Source organism: Podarcis muralis, chromosome 7, assembly GCF_964188315.1.
Source record: "Podarcis muralis chromosome 7, rPodMur119.hap1.1, whole genome shotgun sequence".
Classification (NCBI taxonomy): Eukaryota; Metazoa; Chordata; class Lepidosauria; order Squamata; family Lacertidae; genus Podarcis; species Podarcis muralis.
In genome coordinates, this window is record NC_135661.1 from 71,276,691 (window position 1) to 71,295,551 (window position 18,861).

At 42.4% G+C, this 18,861-nt stretch overlaps 1 protein-coding gene across 6 annotated transcripts in view; it reads left to right on the forward strand.

Annotated features, from left to right (window-relative positions):
* Positions 1-18,861, forward strand: part of SCMH1 (Scm polycomb group protein homolog 1) — a 43,401-nt gene that overhangs the window by 16,971 nt on the left and 7,569 nt on the right. For 4 of the 6 annotated variants that reach the window (XM_028742761.2, XM_028742763.2, XM_028742762.2 and 1 more), the window contains 9 exons: positions 581-651; positions 2,350-2,584; positions 3,658-3,746; positions 4,989-5,232; positions 12,672-12,907; positions 13,591-13,717; positions 14,626-14,826; positions 16,488-16,670; positions 18,092-18,220. In XM_028742761.2, coding sequence (XP_028598594.2) covers positions 581-651; positions 2,350-2,584; positions 3,658-3,746; positions 4,989-5,232; positions 12,672-12,907; positions 13,591-13,717; positions 14,626-14,826; positions 16,488-16,670; positions 18,092-18,220 — 1,515 coding nt within the window. Of the gene's footprint in view, positions 1-580; positions 775-2,349; positions 2,585-3,657; positions 3,747-4,988; positions 5,233-12,671; positions 12,908-13,590; positions 13,718-14,625; positions 14,827-16,487; positions 16,671-18,091; positions 18,221-18,861 lie in introns of those variants that run through there. The other 2 variants (XM_028742767.2, XM_028742765.2) reach the window with 2 other exon arrangements.

The following is an 18,861-nucleotide window of genomic DNA, read 5'->3' on the forward strand; positions in this document are numbered from 1 at the left end:
AGAAAACCTTAAGAATGTTGAGAGAATAATGTAAAAGTGCTGCATGCAGTTCTACGACTGAAGCAAATGAACGATACTGTATGTCAGCTGCTGTGTGTGCCTGTGGGAGATGAAAGATATTTATCACTGGTCTTCAATTGGGGGATTGAAACCCACTAGTGGGTTGTGTCCTGATCCAAGCTAGGTCACAACAGGAGTGCTAGCGCCATGCAAATATATGGTAAAAGATGCTTGTTTGAGTTAAAAGTATGTCCTGGGTCTGAAAAGCTTGAAGATACCTGCAATACATGAATAGATACATAGACTAGGATTCAGGTATAAAGCTTTTGTGGTTGACTTTAGACTTAATTTAAGTTTCTCTATCACAATTGGTAAATCTGTACTCTCAGCCCAAACAATTCATTGTGATCATTTGAACTTGAAATTGTTATCATTGTGCAATTCATTTTGATCAGCTCCTCTGCCTAATTATTAATACAATTATAGGTATTTCATTAAGGTTCTTATAAAGACTGGTCATTTTCCAGAATTATTCTCAAAAGTTCCATTGCAGTCTTTATTTTTCTTCTCCTTTACACAGGTCACTTTGCCTGGGATAGATACTTGAAAGAGACATGCTCCATCCCTGCTCCTGCCCATTGCTTCAAGCAGGTAATGGAGCATTCCATGTTGTAAAAGAGTTGGGATGAAGGGGTCAGCTTCTAGACAGCTCATGGACAAGTGTGGAATAAACTCCTGTACCTTCTCTTTGTGGGGGAAGAGCAACCGATGCAGGTACCCGGTTGTAAATTATATAACAGAGCAGAGCTTTTTAAATAAAGGTGCAGTCACATGACCTTTAAGGTTGGTGAAATAGCTCAGGAACCTTTGTTCACAGGTAGGTTTGAACAGGAACATTAGATTTCTCCCTGCTTGGACTATATATGTATCTGGATCATTGCATGTGCCGACATTAGTTTCCTTTAGGTCTAAAGTTAAAATAAAGATAATTTCTTCTCTAACGTTTGTTGTAGTTCCTTGAGTTATGAGATGATTGTACAGGCATCGTCTTTGGCTACAAACTTAAGATGCTTTCTAATGAAAGTGTCTGCCTTATAGGTGAAGCCTAGACAAAAATATGTGAATTTTGAAGGTAGCATAGTGCCTGGGTTTTGATTTACTAGCAAATTGGGTTGGCAGGAAATGGAGGTCCAAGAGTACAGTAAGACTCCAAGCCAAGTTTTAAGTATTGTTGAATGCAGACTATCCCAGGTTTGATCCTTGACATGTCCAATTAAATTGGATTAATTTGGAGATAATTTGAAAGAACTCTGTCTGATAGCCAGATGCGTCAGCTTGCCCACGCGATTTAGGGGGCTGGCGATGTGCTGACACCACTAGTGTTCGAGGTGCTGATGTGCTGTGCGCACACCACACAGCTTGTGCAAGTGATACAAAATATTGATGGGACCCAGCCCCCTCCTTGAAAAATTCTGGGGGACCTTGTCCCATCTGCCCCTTCTAGATGTTGATAGCCCAAAAAACTACAAAGGCAACCAAAGAACCTTTTGGCACCTTAACAGCCAACAATTTTTATTATGGCATAAGATTTTGTGGACTGAAGCCCACTTTGTCAGGTGCAAGATGAAGAGCTGCTGCCAGTCAAAGTAAGCAATAGTGGGCTAGATGGACTCAGAAAAGTCATCTTCCAATGACCCCAAGAGTGCCTGATCAAGGAGATAAGCCCAGTGCTGTGATGTTGTGCAAGCTCAGGGTTAACCACCATTAACAAAGCATGACAGGTTGGCTTGAGCTCATTTAGTTTTTTAAATATACATAAACTTCTCAATCAAAAAGTTCTCTAAGCAATGTACTGTACATAAAACAATATAAAACAATTATCAGCAATCCACGTATAAAATCAAAATTTTAATAGAAAATATTAAATTATAAGTCTGGATAGACTTGTTTAACTAAAAAAGGGTTTTAGCGGGCATCTTGAACAGTATGGCAAAGGTGCCTGCCTAATGTTAATTCTGAAATATAGGTGCTGCCACAGAGAAGGCTTTCCATTTCTCTTGAAAGACAGCGGTGTTTTATTTCAAAAGCAAAAATAATGGGAAAAGAAGAGAATTTTGGGGTTTAGTGGCTGTAAGTGAACGTTTTGGAGGAGAATTTTTACCATGTTGATGACTGGATTTCTTTCACTTGTTCCTTACCCTTGTTTCTCTTTCATTGCCTACTGTGACATCCAGTTCTAATAGGCTCCTGGCATTCAGGTGCTGGGAACAATTCAGGGAATAAGGAGGAGGTTTGGGAGGGAAGAAAAATGTATCTCTCAAGTCACGCTGAAAGCCTTGTTCTCCTCAGTCGTACACCCCACCTTCCAATGAATTCAAGATCAGCATGAAGCTAGAAGCCCAGGATCCCAGAAACACCACTTCCACTTGTATTGCTACTGTGGTGGGATTGACAGGTGCCCGTCTCCGATTGCGCCTGGATGGCAGTGATAATAAGAATGACTTCTGGCGTCTGGTGGATTCTGCAGAAATCCAGCCTATTGGCAACTGTGAAAAGAATGGAGGGATGTTGCAGCCTCCTTTAGGTGAGTTGAAACCTTGTTTGCCCTAAGGGCTACATTTATACTATAATCATGTTTTCTAGATTCCAAGTGATCAAAAGAGCTTTGGAATTGCAGTAAACAGCGATATGACAGCGATATGACATGCTCTGGAGAAGGGAGGCTTACTTAGAGGTATCTACTGTGTGCTCCACTCATGTTTCTTCCCTGCCTGGTTTCCTCTAGGCCATGGGTAGACAGACTAAGGCCTGGGGGCCGGATCCGGCCCAATCACCTTCTAAATCCAGCCCACGGACGGTCCGGGAATCAGCGTGTTTGTGTCCTTTTATTTAAAATGCATCTCCGGGCCTGCCTGGTGTTTTTACATGAGTAGAATGTGTGCTTTTATTTAAAATGCATCTCTGGGTTATTTGCGGGGCGTAAGAATTCGTTCATTTCCCCCCCAAAAATATAGTCCAGCCCCACCCCCCACAAGGTCTGAGAGACAGTGGACCGGCCCCCTGCTGAAAAAGTTTGCTCACCCCTGCTCTAGGCACTTGTTACTGACCATAGGTAGCCATGCTAGTGGCTCTGCATCTCTGAATTAAGAGCAGATTTAAATATGCAGAAGGACTCATAATACACTCTTCTGTACAAGTGAGCCTGAGGCTGTACAGGGCAGATCACTTGCTTTACTGTAGTTCACTGTCAAAAGTGACACAGCTGAAGTTTTCAGGAAAGTTCTTCTAATTTCCCAGCAGAATGGGTCCACAATGGATTACAATAAGAGGGTTGTGTTAGCTGTGATGTCATGATTAAGCCCACTATAAAACACCAGTTCACATTCTTAAAATACTATTGCATTTATTTCCAAGTTCTGCTTATGTTACCTATTAGAAAATCTTGGTGTACTCAAGTAGTTGCATCAACAAAAAGTCCAGCCAATAGTATGGTGCAAACTAAGCTTCCTTAGACTCTCTCAAGAGAAATATTCCTTGATTTTCAGTACATTTGCTAAATGTTATGATGAATACATCAAGGTACCTTCATGATGGAAGGATGGCAGAACTGAAAGCTGCTGCTAAGCTTTTTATGGCCTCCACCTCTGTTTGTTGCAGGGTTTCGACTGAATGCTTCTTCTTGGCCCATGTTTCTCCTGAAGACTCTGAATGGAGCAGAAATGGCACCTGTTAGGATTTTCCACAAGGTATGGCCAACATCGTTTCCTGTTCTGAAGACAATGTAGCTGCCTTTGATGTGCTTATGAGTTTGGTTCTCCATTTGCCTGGAAGGAGTGGGGGTTGAGGCCTTTGTTCCACTCCTCTTCATTAACAGTACTCCTGTTCAGAGAATATAGATAGCAAGACCCTAAGTTTCTGAAAGAAAGGAAGCGAATGTCCCTAAGTTTGATGTGGCGGTGTCATGGATGGCACACTTAATAACTTTACAGGCGGGGGGGGGGGGGGTATGTTGGCCAAAGAGGTAAGTCACAGAAGGATTGGGTCTAGTCAGAAGGCAAAGTGGGATCAGATTCGGGGCAGGAGCAAGATGGGATAAGAACAATATGAACATGAGCACAGATGGAAAGTAGGGATGTGAAAAGGCAAGATTGAAAATTATATTTGTGGAGAGTAAAAGGGAGAAAATAATTCAGCAAAAGGTTGGCAGCAGGGCATCACAAGGTATGCCAGAGGACCAAGGTTTGACAGGATCGTGTAGGGGGCCAGAACTCTCAATGTCCCCATTTAGACATAACATTGAACCCTAGTTGTTTTTATACTGAGTGTAATCTTTCCCTGATTACTGTAACGGTGAATATGTTGCATTCTAGAAGTTATTGGGGATCCCATCTCTTTCCCAGCTAGCATGACCAGTGGTCAGGGATGTTAGGAGTTGTAGTACAGCAATATCCGGAGGACCTCAGGTTCCAGTGAACCAGGTTAATGTGTGATGCACAGAGTGCTACTCCTGCTACTGCATTGCGCTATGTGCTTCCCCTCCCCCAGTAGTGTTCCATACAGCCCTCCTTTGTTATCCTTAACCAACCCATCATCAGGGTAACTTGGCTTAGACTTAGGAAAGACAAGTGTATGAACTGCAGTTAGCAACTTCCTGGATTAAGCTCCCAAATTGAGAAGCTAGGTTGACAGCAGAAAATGAATGAAGGTACTGTTGTTTGAACGTAGAATTTAACCTGGTTTAAGAAAAATAAGCCAAAGTTCAACATTGCATCTGAACTTGGCCTGTGATGCAATTAAGTTCTGTAAATCAGCCCACCAGTAGCCTTTGTCTGATTCCTTGTGCAGCAGCTGCTGGGAAACAAGGGCTAATGAGTGCACTGCTAAGTCAGCAGCATAGGTCTGTAAAGTAAGCCCTGTGTGTACATGCACACATATGTGTATTAATTGAGTTGCATCTGATCCTTTTTCATGTCCCTTCCCCCTCCTAGGAGCCACCATCTCCATCCCAGAATTTCTTTAAGATGGGGATGAAACTGGAGGCTGTAGATAGGAAAAACCCACATTTCATCTGCCCTGCCACCATTGGTGAGGTGCGGGGTTCTGAGGTCCTCATCACTTTTGATGGCTGGAGGGGAGCCTTTGATTACTGGTGCCGTTACGATTCTCGCGACATCTTTCCAGTTGGTTGGTGTTCACTGACCGGTGACAACTTGCAGCCCCCTGGAACGAAAGGTAAGAGTCCTATCAAAGCATTACTACATTTCACCCCTGAAATGGGTAATAGTTGGCTATGGACTGGCAACATATCATTGTGCACATATCTTTGATGGAGGGTTATGTATTTTGGTTTAACATAGTTTTTAAAAAGTGAGCTAATATTTTGTTGGTGTTGTCTTTTGCACTCTCTGTTGTGGTATTGGGTTCTGTGGACGTTTATCAAATGGGATGCTTTGAAATCTTCCCAGTATAGTCATGGTTGTGGTGGAAGCTATGTCAAGCACAAAAATATTTTGCCGTGTCTCTGTGCTTTCTCTCTCTTAAGCATGTTGCAGCTTATGTTCTCCATACAGCCTTCTCGTTAAGGCTGGCTCCTTATAGCAGCTTCCCATAATATTGATTGTACATTACTGCAGTGAACTTTGAAGCAATAGTTTGTATATCTTGGCTTGGCTCAATCAGCCATTGTTTGTGGTAGCTATCAGCCTATCGCCTGCATCCTCTTTAAACATGCAGAGAACATAGGCAGGGTGCATGAGTGCATGTGTCTTGCATTACACTGCACTTTGGAGTAGGCAGAAGTAGTGCAGATATCTCCCTCCTGTCCTCCAAGTCCTTGGGCAAACATGTGGGGGAAGGCTGGTCAAATGAACTTCAGAGAAAACTGAAGCTTCTCTTGGGTTATCTGCAATTTCAGATAACTTGGGGGAGAAGATCTGTGTGCTGCTGATGCCCTGACAAGGGCAGGTGAGTGATGGCAGAGGGCCTAAAGCATTCTTTCCTGGGGATTTGTGGAATCCTGGCTGAAAGCATGCCCAAAAAAGATTGCACAGGACTATCTTCTTGTTCTGTGTTGTCTTTACCAACCCTGATAATCTCATTAACTGTTCAGACTAGAGAATGCCAACATAGGAATTGACCCTACAGTTACTTGTGCTTGTCAACTCTGCTGAACCAGAAGTTCAGGGCTAATATTCCAGTAGCTAAGATATTAAAATTATAATGGCTAGAAAGCAAGGTGTGTACTCATGGGTTCTGGAGATGTGAACTTAATTTAACCATTTAGGTTTTCAGCCCATCCCAATAACTTGACTTGGGTGTAAAAAAAAACAACCTCTGGAGTATTTTTGCTTCTTTAGCACTAGAGGGAGCAGAGTATCCACCTGTCCATCTTCCGCTCACGGGAGCCACCAACTTCAGATACATAGTCTGCATTCAGGTGTGGGATTTATTACGTTAGTTTTGCTGATTATAATGCTAGTGCTTCTGTTCTGGTCCCTGGTGTTCCTTTTATACTGCATTACCTGTTGCATTATGGAACTGTGGCTGTGATCAACATGCCACCATGTCATGCTATATTTCATTCACACTAGTATCTGTGGTTGTCACAACTAATATCGCCACTCTCCTACTCTTTCTGTGCATATGCGCTTCTGTTCCCCTATGATTCATCATGTAGTATGCCAAAATACCTGCCAGAATTTCATTACATGAGCAGTGGGGCATGATCTCTAAAAACTGCAGGAATCTTACAACTCAAAACTCCCATGATCTTCCAGGTTGCCAAGATTGCAATCAGTTGTTTTTTTCTGGAAACAATTAACATGGAAATGAATGCTAAACATGGGCTAGATTTCTAGAAGTAGCTTTTACATTGTGTGAAAGGTCATATAAAATGCAATAATTAACAGGTAAGGAAACATCAAGAAGATGGAGTCATATAGTAAGCAAGTAGATAACTTTCTGTATCATCTAGGTGGAGGCTTTTATGTCCAGGGCCAATGTGTAAGTCTTTGTGATCGTAGTTTCTGATCCTAGTTCATAGTTCCTGATCGTGTGTGCTTGTGTGTTTGCATGTATAATAACTACTAGGTTCTTTATTTAAGAAAATTCTGAAATTTCTGGAAAGTATTAGAAACCTCTGATCAGAAAGTCTGAAGAATGACTAAAGGATTTTACTAAGTCCATGTAGTTTCATCCTTGCTTCTGTCATCTAGAGGTACATATCATTTATTGGTACATGGCAAGGCACTTGCTAAATATTTAGAACATAGTCTTCTCTGACATTTAGGAGAATATTTGAAACCATTTGATCCCTTCAGAACCACTGGATCCCTTCAGAAAATGATCCCAGTTATCCTCCTTCTCTCTTGATATGTAGCTAGTTTTGTCGGGCGGTCATTTTCAGAAAGAAGGGAGTCTGTCAACCCAACACCTCAATACCCATCTTTCAAAGTGGTCCATTATGGCTGCTGATGGCCCCCTTACACCCCCGCCCCTTCATTGGCAGCTCTGGGCCTCATGGAGTTCTAATCATTTTTGGCCTGTGGCCACTGATTTCTAATCCCACCCACCAAACTCCTTACACCAAATTTACAATATTTTACACAAGGTTGTTGTCTGCATCGGTATATTTTCTTTACACACCCTTATCTCTGGTAATACACAAGTCATCTTTCTTTGTACATTTTTAATTGCCCATGGTGCAGATTTCCAGCTCACAGAAATGGCATTGGACAATAGTGATAACGAGAAGAAATCTGATGCAGCATCTGATCATCTGTGCTGTCTTGCACAGAGACCTGTCTAGTCTTACATAGGGGATGGAGGGGCGATTATAAGGAAACAATGATGAAATTACAACAGTCGCCTAAGGCAAGTGGTGGTGGTTGTCAGGTTTTCTGACATTTTTACCATTAACCTCCTAAAAGATTAAAAGGGTAAAGAGTAACATTCACCAAGTTTCTGAATATTTGCCATATACACCATTGGACCACATCATCAAGCTTTACTTTGGGGATTTAACATGACTATAATAAACCCTAGTGGAGCTGGACAGCACTAATGGATATTATTGTATCTGTCTTGTTTAAATCTGTGTAAGCCGTGTTGAGTCTTGGTTTGAGGAAAAGTTGGGAAATATGGAGAGGAAGTTTCTTGGATACAGTAGCTGCGTGGCAGGACTGCAAGAGTTAACTGTCCTTGGGCAGACTGTGAGCCAGAAGCAGTCTTCCACTTTATCAGGAGATCTGGAATGCAGAGGAGTGGAGTTTCTGCCTTGGCACTATCCCAGCTGGCAGGAACGCACAAAGATCTTGCCAAGCAAAGGAGACCTAAGAAAGGATGCACTCCCTTCATTGCTGTGCCAAGGGCGATGAACGTTACTGTGGGTACAGCAGAGATCATAATTGCAGACGCTTGCCCCAGTTTCCTTTGTTCCCGTTAATGCAGTCAGCCTTTTCAACACAACTTTACTCTGCTCAGCAGGCAAGCAAAAGTTAATCGTTTTTAAGTTGCCATGGAGATGTGTTAAGTGGCACCATACATTCTTCTTGTATTTGTCAGCCATTTTTTTCCAAACAATTGTGTACAGATTAAGGGCCCGGCAAGCTTTACTTCATTTGCCTGGAAGGGAGAACAGCTTCAGGTAGAAATTAAGGAAAGTGGGATCTCTGTAAGAAGACCTGTAAGCGTCTACACCACCTCTTCCATTTAGGGTAGCGTGCCTTCAATTGGACTACTAGGAGGTGAATAAGTCGAAGTGACACTGTAGCATTGCCTCTGACGGAAAGGTAACAGATTTTGACATTTGTTTTTAGTTGTATTTCTAGTGTTCGTTGCTTGTGTTCTCTTTCAAGCAGAATCTTGGGGGCTGGATGACTTATGTGGGAGCAAAAGATTCAATGTTGGGAGTTAAGTGGTTGTTCTTTAGTCCTTCCTAGAAAGAGAATATCATTTCTAGGCATTTTGGCTTGCAGCTGAATCCGAGTGGGAATTCTGTGAACAGGCAGCTTTCCAAACCTTGTGGGCAAGCTGTTGTCAGACTGTTTTGTACTGTACCCACTGACTACTTCAGAGAGTTAAGTCCTTGGACAGTGTTAGAACGACAGAGGGTATGGGTGTGTTTAAAATATTTTTATGCTGCCTTTCAGGGAAACCTCCACAGTAGTTTACAAAAGGAAACACAAAATTAAAATACAATAAATTTACAGCATGCTTAAAATAATACAGTTTAAAATAAGGGAGAACAGAAATGTCTTTAGCTGGTACTGACAGGATAACAATGTTGGCATCAGGGTGGCTTCCCTTGCAGTGGAATTCCACAAAGCAGGCTCTGCTCTTTAGTTGCTACCTGCCTTATCTTGACTGGTAGGGAAACCTGGAGAAGAGTCTCTAAAACGAACTCAAGGTTTGTATACAAGCAAGTGTGCACTTAGGTACCTGGGTCCTAAGCTGTCTGGGGTTTTAGGACTAAGAAGCAGCACTTTGAATTTGTTTGGAAACAGACTGTAGCCATTCGACTTATGAGTGGTTGCAGTCAACTGCCCAACATTCTTTAAAGTCAACCCTACATATATTGCATTACAGTAGGTGGTCCAAGATAGACAATGAAAACCTGTGGTCAGGCAGTCTCTGTCCAACAAAGACCACCAGCCTAAGCTAAAAAACAGGGGGGGGGGGACTGCTTGGCACAGAAGCTACTCATGCCTTCAGTGACAAAAGTTGGATCAAGGAGCCGGATCTGGAGTGAAAACTTGATCCATCTCTTTGAACAAACTACTTACCTAACTGCAGAACCACCATCTTGCCTGGATCAAGCTCCTTTGTTTGGCCCTCATCCAGCCCTCTATGAGTGTGAGCAAAGGCAGAATTAGAGCTAGATATCATCAACATGTTGATAGCACCTCACCTCAAATCCCCAGGTGACCAAGGTTTCATACAGATATCAAAAAGCATGGGAGACTAGATGGAACCTGCAGAACCCCACAAACACCCTGAGGCTGAGAAGTAGTTCCCAGGCATAAACTTAAATCAGTGTTCCCATGGCACACTATGCCTCTTAACTCCCAACCCCGAGAGCCTATCCAGAAGTATGGAAAGACTAGAGGTCCAGGAGAATTAGTGAGATCTGACACCTCTGTCCTTCTCCTGTGTTGGAAAGGCACCTCTCCCAGCAGCTTGCTAAACTGCTGGGTGAAGGACCTCTCCACCCCTCCATATTAAACCTCACTGCAGGTGTGCTGGGGGGGAGGTGCTTTGCACCTCACCTCTGCTAATAAGCAGCTTGCCTGGGCCAGCCGACTGTTCTTCATGCTGTAGTTGGTTTGGCTGCCACACATACTACAAAACTTGGGGCTCTATGTTCTGGAACTGACTACAAAGCATCTAGAAACACTGCTAACTTCGAAACAAGTGTTGTCAGTAAACAAGCCAGATTCTTGGGTAGTGCAAAGGATGGGATTGTCGTACTTAGCACTAATTTCCATGATTCCCCTATATGTTGGAGGGAGGAACAGGTTTTTCATAACTTGCCTCTTTTTGAGCAGCAGAAAGGTAAGGAGATACAAAAATGCAGGATCTTGTAATAATCAGTAAAAGGAAACCAACATTTAGTGCTGTAACCTTGAAGAAGCAGAAAGAAACCTCATGAGAATAGTTGGAAAGGCGTAAGATAAGGTTGCTCAAAATGCAGCTAATAAAACAGGATTATATGAGAGTATCTTATCCCTAAAGTATGCTTCACAAATGATTCTGTCTCAGGGTTAGGGGGATGCTAACATAAGAAGAGACCTATTGGATCAGGCCAGAGGCCTATCTAGACATGCATTCTGGTCTCATGGCGGCCAAATTGATGCATTGGGAAATGTGCAAGCAGATGTGAGTGCAAAAGCACTCTTGCTGCTTGTGATTTCCAGCAACCGATATTCAGAGCCATATTGCCTGCAACAGCATACTACCTCCAAAATAAATAGTGTATCTGAAGAAGTGTGCATGCACACGAAAGCTCATACCAAGAACTAACTTAGTTGGTCTTTAAGGTGCTACTGGAAGGAAATTTTTTGTTTCCAAAATAGATGTTATGGCTAGTAAGCATAGCTAGCCCTATCCTCCCTGAATTTGTCTAGTGCTGTTTTAAAGCCATCCAATTTGGTAGTCATCTTTGCATGTTGTGGGAGCGAATTTCAAAGCTTTAATTGCACACTGTGTGAAGAAGTACTTTCTTTTGACAGTTCTGATCTTCCAGCATTCAGTTTCATTGATTGGCCCCAGGTTACAGTATTTGGGGGAGTAGAATAGTCCCCATCCACATTTCCCACCATAACTTTGCACACCTCTGTCATGTCTTCCCTGCCTTTCCTTTTTTGAAAACTAAAAAGCCCCAAATGTTGTGAATTTTCCTCACAGGGAAATTGCTCCAGCCCCATGATGATTTTGATAGCTCTTTTGTGAACCTTTTCCAGCTCTACAATGTACTCTTTCTCTCTCTTTTGTTAATGTTGGAACTGCTTAGTAGGTGAACATTTGGGGGCATGGTTCTCTGGTTTCCCCTTGTGATTTTCATTTCAGAAGAGCTTTTATGTTCCAAGCAGGCCTCTTGGAAGCTATAACACCTCTGAACAACTATCTTAGAAAATACCATATTCTTGGATTAGTGGCAATTTAAACAAAATAAAGTTTTTTCTGTAAATAAACACACAGTTTTCTTGGAAAGAGAATATTTGATTTTTTGTTGTGATTTATGTCTAGTCTTGCATAACAATAGTCAAGGTTATAGATTGCACTGGAGTTTCCGTATGGGCTGTATGGAACTTCATGAAAGAGTAGTTGAAACGGTCTCATTTCTCTTAGATTGCGTCCAAGGCCTTTTTTATGAGCAAACTGCCACAGAAAATGACTTTTAGGTGGCTGCCAATAGGAACTGAACTTTCGCCTTGCCTTTGAGGCAGATTTCGAACGTTAGCAGTATATTGGACATGGCCCTTGGAGCTGTCTTGGGGCTTATCTAAATTGCAATTTATCACAGTTCAGATTGTACAATGTTGGCTTGCACCACACCCACATATTGGCTTGAAGCAATGTATAGTGACATATCTCATGCTGCAAGTCTAAATCACCCTCTTTAAAAAAATCACATAAAAATGTAGCATATGCGGCCAGAACAGCAAAGTCTGGTAACCTCTTAAAATGTGGTGTTGCAGAAGCTTTCTTGGGCTACGTGTAACAAAGTGGGCTGTGGCCCATGAGAACTTCTGCCATCATATGTTTGCTCGCTGTTTTTTTAAGGTGCCACCAGACTGCGTTTGCCGCAACAGATTAAGACTTCAGGTCCATACTCACATACCTGGGAGTGTGCCTCATTGATCTCTACTCCCAGTGGATTTTACTTCTGAGTAGACAAGCACATAGGAAGTTGCCTCATAGCAAGGCAGGTCATTGATCCACCTAACTAGTATTGTCTAAACTGACTGACAGCAATCCCCCAGGGTTTCAAACTGGAGTTTTTAACCTGAGGATGTCAGGGATTGAACCTGTTACCTATCAGGCAAGTGCTCTACCACTAAGTCACGGCTCTTCTGTTGAGTGTACAGTTGAATATGCAGATGTCCATGAAAGTGCTTTTGCATAAGGCTATGTTGGTACCTGATGGTCTTCCCTCTCCTTTTTTGTGGTAGTGGTGATTCCAAAGAGCCCATTCCCCCCTGTGCCTGATGTGATCTCTGAAAAGGGCAGCATGCACAGTGGCACAAAGACTCTCCTGGAACATCAGCCTGGACAAAGGGGACGCAAACCTGGTCGTAAGCGAGGCCGGACACCCAAGGCTCTGACCAACCACGCCACTCCAACCCCCTCCAAAGCTGTGGAGCCTTTGAAATTCCCCAAGAAGAGGGGACCAAAGCCTGGCAGTAAGGTATGTATTCATGACTTCACAGTTGATGTGTGCTTCCTCAACTAGGAGCAGTTCTACTTAGGTACCTTTCAAAAACTATTCAAGCAAACAGATCTGTAGAATCAGGGATTTTTTTTTGGGGGGGGGTCATACTTCGGTTGTTGATCACATGATTTCTTGAACATCTTACATTCATTTCCATTTAAAAGCATCCAGTATCAAGTAATGGGAATGTCATCATATGAGAGACCCCAGAGTGCTGGGCTAAATGCACAAGTAGTCCAATGCAACTTTCCATCTTCAGTACAGTTTCAAGCTGGCTAGAGGTGCAACTGAGGTCTGAAAGTACCCATTTCATTTCTAAAACGAAGGTGTTGGTCTGACTAGTACCTGGATGGGAGGTTGCTTTTGAGCTCTTCAGAGGGTGGGCAGGATGGAAATGTAACAAACTAATAAAGTTTGTCATTTTAAAATACCTGTCCCATTATCATTTGTAACTAAATTGTTCAGGCCCCCTTACATGTTGCTATTATCTCAAGTCCCCCCCCCCATGCACCATTTCCTCCCAGCTTCCTTGAGATTAGGTCCTCAGTGCCGTGTTATCCACTTTGTTTTTTGTCCTTTTGCCTGTTTAGAATGATTTTTTATTTAAAGTTTATTAATATTATCTCTTTTAATATTATCTCTTTCCTTTTTTTTTGCAGAGAAAACCTCGAACTTTACTAAATCCAGCACCAACCTCCCCTACAACAAGTACTCCCGAACCTGACACTAGTACAGTACCACAGGATGCAGCAACCATCCCTAGCTCTGCTATGCAGGCCCCTACAGGTGCGGAATGCATTTCATCCTCTTTCTTGGGTGTAATATTTTTTTATGGGGGAAGTTATTTTAAGGTAATATACAAACTAAAGCTGGTAATACATATATATGATCCCTTCCATTTCTGTCTATACCGGTGGAGGGAGTGGAAGACTTAAGAGGGGGAAATTGCTCAGTTTCATTTTACAGTCACATTTTAAAAATTACTGTTCTGTGATGAGAGCCTTTTGATGCAGCATCAAAATCGGTCCTCCAGTACTGAGACCAGCCAGATAACTGGCCCTTGGGGTAAAAGGGTTTGGGAAGTGTCTGACTCTGCAAGGAAGCTATTTGGAACATCACGTGATAGTTTTCAGTGGAGCAGACCTACCAAGTTAGTAACTGCGCAGTCAGTTACAGGCAAACAATATAACACCAGTCTTGAAAGACCTACATTGGCTCCCAGTACATTTCCGAGCACAATTCAAAGTGTTGGTGCTGACCTTTAAAGCCCTAAATGGCCTTGGTCCAGTATATCTGAAGGAGCGTCTCCACCCCCATCGTTCTACCCGGACACTGAGGTCCAGCTCTGAGGGCCTTCTGGCGGTTCCCTCACTGCGAGAAGCCAAGTTACAGAGAACCAGGGCCTTCTCGGTAGTGGCGCCCTCCCTGTGGAACGCCCTCCCACCAGATGTCAACGAGAACAACTACTACCATACTTTTAGAAGACATCTGAAGGCAGCCCTGTTTAGGGAAGCTTTTAATGTTTGATGTATTACAGTATTTTAATATTTTTTTTGGAAGCTGCCCAGAGTGGCTGGGGAAGCCCAGCCAGACGGGTGGGGTATGAATTATTAATATTATTATTAATTATTATTATTATTATTATTATTAACCAGAGTCCAGTTATTAAAGGCTTCTGCCTTTCCCCCTCACAGTTTGCATCTACTTGAATAAAAATGGTAGCACTGGGCCTCACCTGGACAAAAAGAAAGTCCAGCAGCTGCCTGACCATTTTGGACCAGCTCGAGCGTCTGTGGTGCTGCAGCAGGCAGTCCAAGCTTGCATTGATTGTGCTTATCATCAGCATACTGTCTTCTCATTCCTGAAGCAAGGCCATGGAGGCGAGATCATTTCAGGTAAGGAGCCAGCCCCATTTGTCTGCCTGCCCTACTCTGTTTTGAACAGTCCTCCAGGGGAACACTTCTACAAGCTACAACCCAGTCGTCGTGTTCTCAAGACTATCTCAATGTATGCAAGAAAAGACAGTCAACTGCAGTGTGGCTTCATTAGGCCAGGGTCATTTTCCCACTCTTGCTGGGGTACATTGCAAGTATTTAAAGCAGTAAAACGTGCACCAAGAGGTGTGTTGCTGTTTTTTCCCTTTGAGGCAGTAGGAATTCCTTTTCTTCCCACACTCTTGTGCAGTCTCTCTTGAAGTTGGTGGATCTGCTTTCTTATTTTATACTTAATCATGAATGTCTACAGCAGTTATTCCAGAGGGTGTGGGCAAAGTGAAACAATGAAAGGAGTCAGTGGCAGGGTTTGATTAAACACTTCCAACTAAGAAAACAAGTTCAAAGGTCAAGAAACAATAATATGAAATATAATTGAGTCTAAGATGTAATTTTGAAAGAAAATTCGGTATAAAATTGATAAGAAAATAAGAGCATTTAGATATAAGATCATAAAAATAAGACAACAATTAAGCAGAATTAGTAAATTTTTTAAGAACCTGACGGGGAAGTTGAGGGAAGTCATAGGAAGGGTTTTTTATATATATATGACAAATGTTATAGTCTGTTATATGGTTGAATATTGTAAAATTCAATAAAAACTTTTTAAAAAACAACAACAATGAAAGGAGAAGACTAGTTTCTCACAAAAATTGAGGAGAATTGTGCCTTCACATTTTGCCTTATAACTCAAGCTTTACAAAAGCTTTAAAAAGAAGAAGCAGAGGAAAGAAATCTGGGAATCTGGCAGTTATGGTTCATCTGGGGAAGGGGACTGCCCCCCCCCCCCATGGATGCTCATGTACTTTACTTATAGATCACCTTTCATCCAAACAGAATCACAGGGTTGTTTGCAATGCAATAATACAGCAATAAAAATATAATCCATAAAACCGTCAGCCACTGAACATTAAATAAAACCAGGTGTTTACTTGATTTCATTCAACCTGAAAATCTAAAATAATCAATCCAATTAAAAGCAGACCCCTGATGGAATCAATTCTATTAGTTCAAAAAGTAAATTGGAATACTGTCATTGGGTGGTATTCAATTAAGTTTTCAAGTCTAGACATGTTGAAATTAATAGACCTAATTTAGCTATGTTCACTAATTTCAGTGGATCTGAGTAAAACTTCTTTGAATGCCACCCATTTTATTTACTCATCTAAGCCATGGTAGATTCATCTACAGTTGCTGCAACTTCACATTCTGAAGGTGTTTGTAATCCTCAAAAAGCAATATTTAAATATTTGTGTTTGATATTTCAGAAGGCAGTTGTTCTCATAAGTATTTTGCGAAACCCATCTCTCTGCTTTCCATGCAGACAATGCTCCAGAGGTAGGTAGGTAGGTAGGTAGGTAGGTAGGTAGGTAAAATCTGCAGTTATTTCATAAAGATTGCTGCTTCCATAATTGCTAGCTTGTGCTTAGTCTAGTGGAAGCCAGGAAAAGTTGTGGTTCTAGTCATTCAGTAAACTGAATTGCAGGAGAGGTCTATGTGATCCAGCAATCCCAGACAATCTGTTAGACTTTTATGATTTGGCTTTGTTCTCTTTCCTCCGCCAGCTGTGTTTGATCATGAGCAGCATACTCTGACCTTACCAGCAGTCAACAGCATTACCTATGTCCTCCGCTTCCTTGAGAAACTCTGCCACAACCTACGTAGCGACAACCTCTTTGGGAACCAGCCATTTACTCAGCATCATGTCCAGCACTCACGCGAGTACGACCACGACAGGTACCTACCAGGTAGGAGTTGGGGCTAAGAGTTGTTCCAGTATATCTCTGCAGATTGATGCAATAGCGCAGATATATTTATTCCCCAGGCAAATGCCTTGGGGGGGGGGGGCTCCCTTGGGTTCATTCTGCCTGCAGGCTGCCTCTTTTGTACGCCACTCCAAAATTTGAAACGAAAGTTTCATTAAACTTTTTATTTCCCCTGTCAAAGAACTGGAAGGGTTTAAGAGCACTTCCTTTGTAAGCAGGGCTGGGTGCACTGTATGATGAGAAACCTCAGATTCTGTGCTCTGAATACATTATGGTAAACCTATAAACGTAGTGGTGGCCTTAGATTACTGTGAAGCATTACAAGGGTTTGAATGGATTTTCTATGGATCTGCTACTCTCTGGATCCCCAAAACACCCATCTCCCATTGAGGAACTAGGTCTTTTGCTTAATGGTGCTTGCAGTCTGCATAACAAGAGCGATCCGGAAGTGTTACATGAGACAAGTTCTGCTGGCCAGTCACCATGTCTCAGAACTGCCATGGTAATTCATTGGTTACTTGGAAAGGTGGAGATAGAGGTTACTGTCTGGTTAGATAGATAGATAGATAGATATGCAGGCACTGGCAAAAAAAAAGCAAGGCTTAGGGCTAGACATAATTAAATTGTTCTTTTCCCTGTGCTAAAAGTCCTATGTGTCACTGGGTGGTTTCTATCTTTAGGAATTTGACACATAGGAGTCAGCACTGTGCAAAAGAAAATGTGCTAATGATATAATGGATGAGCTGTATCTATTTCTGTGAGTTTGAACACTCAGTTTTATCAGGTTGCACCCTTCCGCTGTTCAGAAATGTCATACATAGACGTGAACTAACTTCACACTTTTAGTCATGCTCACTGAAACTAAGACACCCAGGTTCCCTACAGTCAGCCAATATATTTGAGAACCATTTTGAAAAGCACCGTCCAGCGCATCTACTGCCACACCTGCACTTGTAAAGGAGTAGAGCTGTGTGTCATCAGCATATTGCTGACAATGTACTCCAAAACTCCTAGGTCTCTGTGGTCTATTAAAACAGTGCTGTGAAAAATTTGAGCCTTGATTAAAAATGTTCAGCAGTTTCACATTCAGAAGAACTGAAGTAATATCATTTCTTTTCCTAAATTGCACACACGCTTAAAAGGTAAAAGAATGGCTTGAGAACAGTATGCGAAGTGCCACTGTCCCTTTCATAAGCCTTTCTTTATTGAATGGACCAAAGTGCTGGCAGGTATTATTTATTTTGAACCAACTAGATTCCAAAACAATGATGCAGCTCTGCAACTCTGATGTCTATTGACTGAGGTTCGGGCTTCCATGCATAGTGGAAGTTCTGGTGATCTTGGGCGTGGCTGTTTCAGAAGGAAGACTCTGATCCTAAGCAGGGCTTGTTCTCTCTTTCTAGACAGGAGCATTTCGTTAGATGGCTCTCTACTGGGACCAGGACGGGGTGCAAAGAGATATTTACAAGATTCCCCTCCATACAGTGCTCTCTCCCCCAAGTTACCAAAGAATGACCATCACCCTTTGGAAGGTGAGCACAGCATCTTTTTCCCAGCCTGGCTGTTAATATTAATTATGAATCAGCAGCATAGGTTGATGAAGATGTAGGAAGACATATAACAGCTCCAAATCTAGCATGCTTCTATCCTGGTCATTCATTGTTTAAGGTAGCTTTTGCCAGCTCGGTGGTCTCCAGATACTTTAGATTACAGCTTCCACCCCCCACCAGCATGGCTGTTCTGACTGAGACTGATGGGAGTTGTAGTTCAAAACATCTGAAGAACATCAGGTTGGCAAAGGTTGATTTAGGGCTATCAAGACAGTAACTTCCTGCCCTTTCTATGTCTGTTCTTGAATCTACAATTAGGATTGAAGGAAGTGTTTCAGGGAAAGGGAGGTACCTCCCTTCCGCACCTTCCAGTGCTGGATTGAACAGCCTGCTTGGTCCCTGTTAGCTGTGTGCACCATTGAGGGGTGAAGCAACCAAACCCCACTCCTGGCCCCCCCAGACTTTTCTGACCAGCTCTTACTGAATTTTGAGAAAGTCAAGACAGGGGAAAGGGGAGTTTCTTTCCATCCCTTCAATCAATCACTACGTTTCCTGAAGCCTCCTGCTTTTTCTTGTACACAATACAATTATCCAGTTGTCTTCAGACAATCCAAATGCAATGT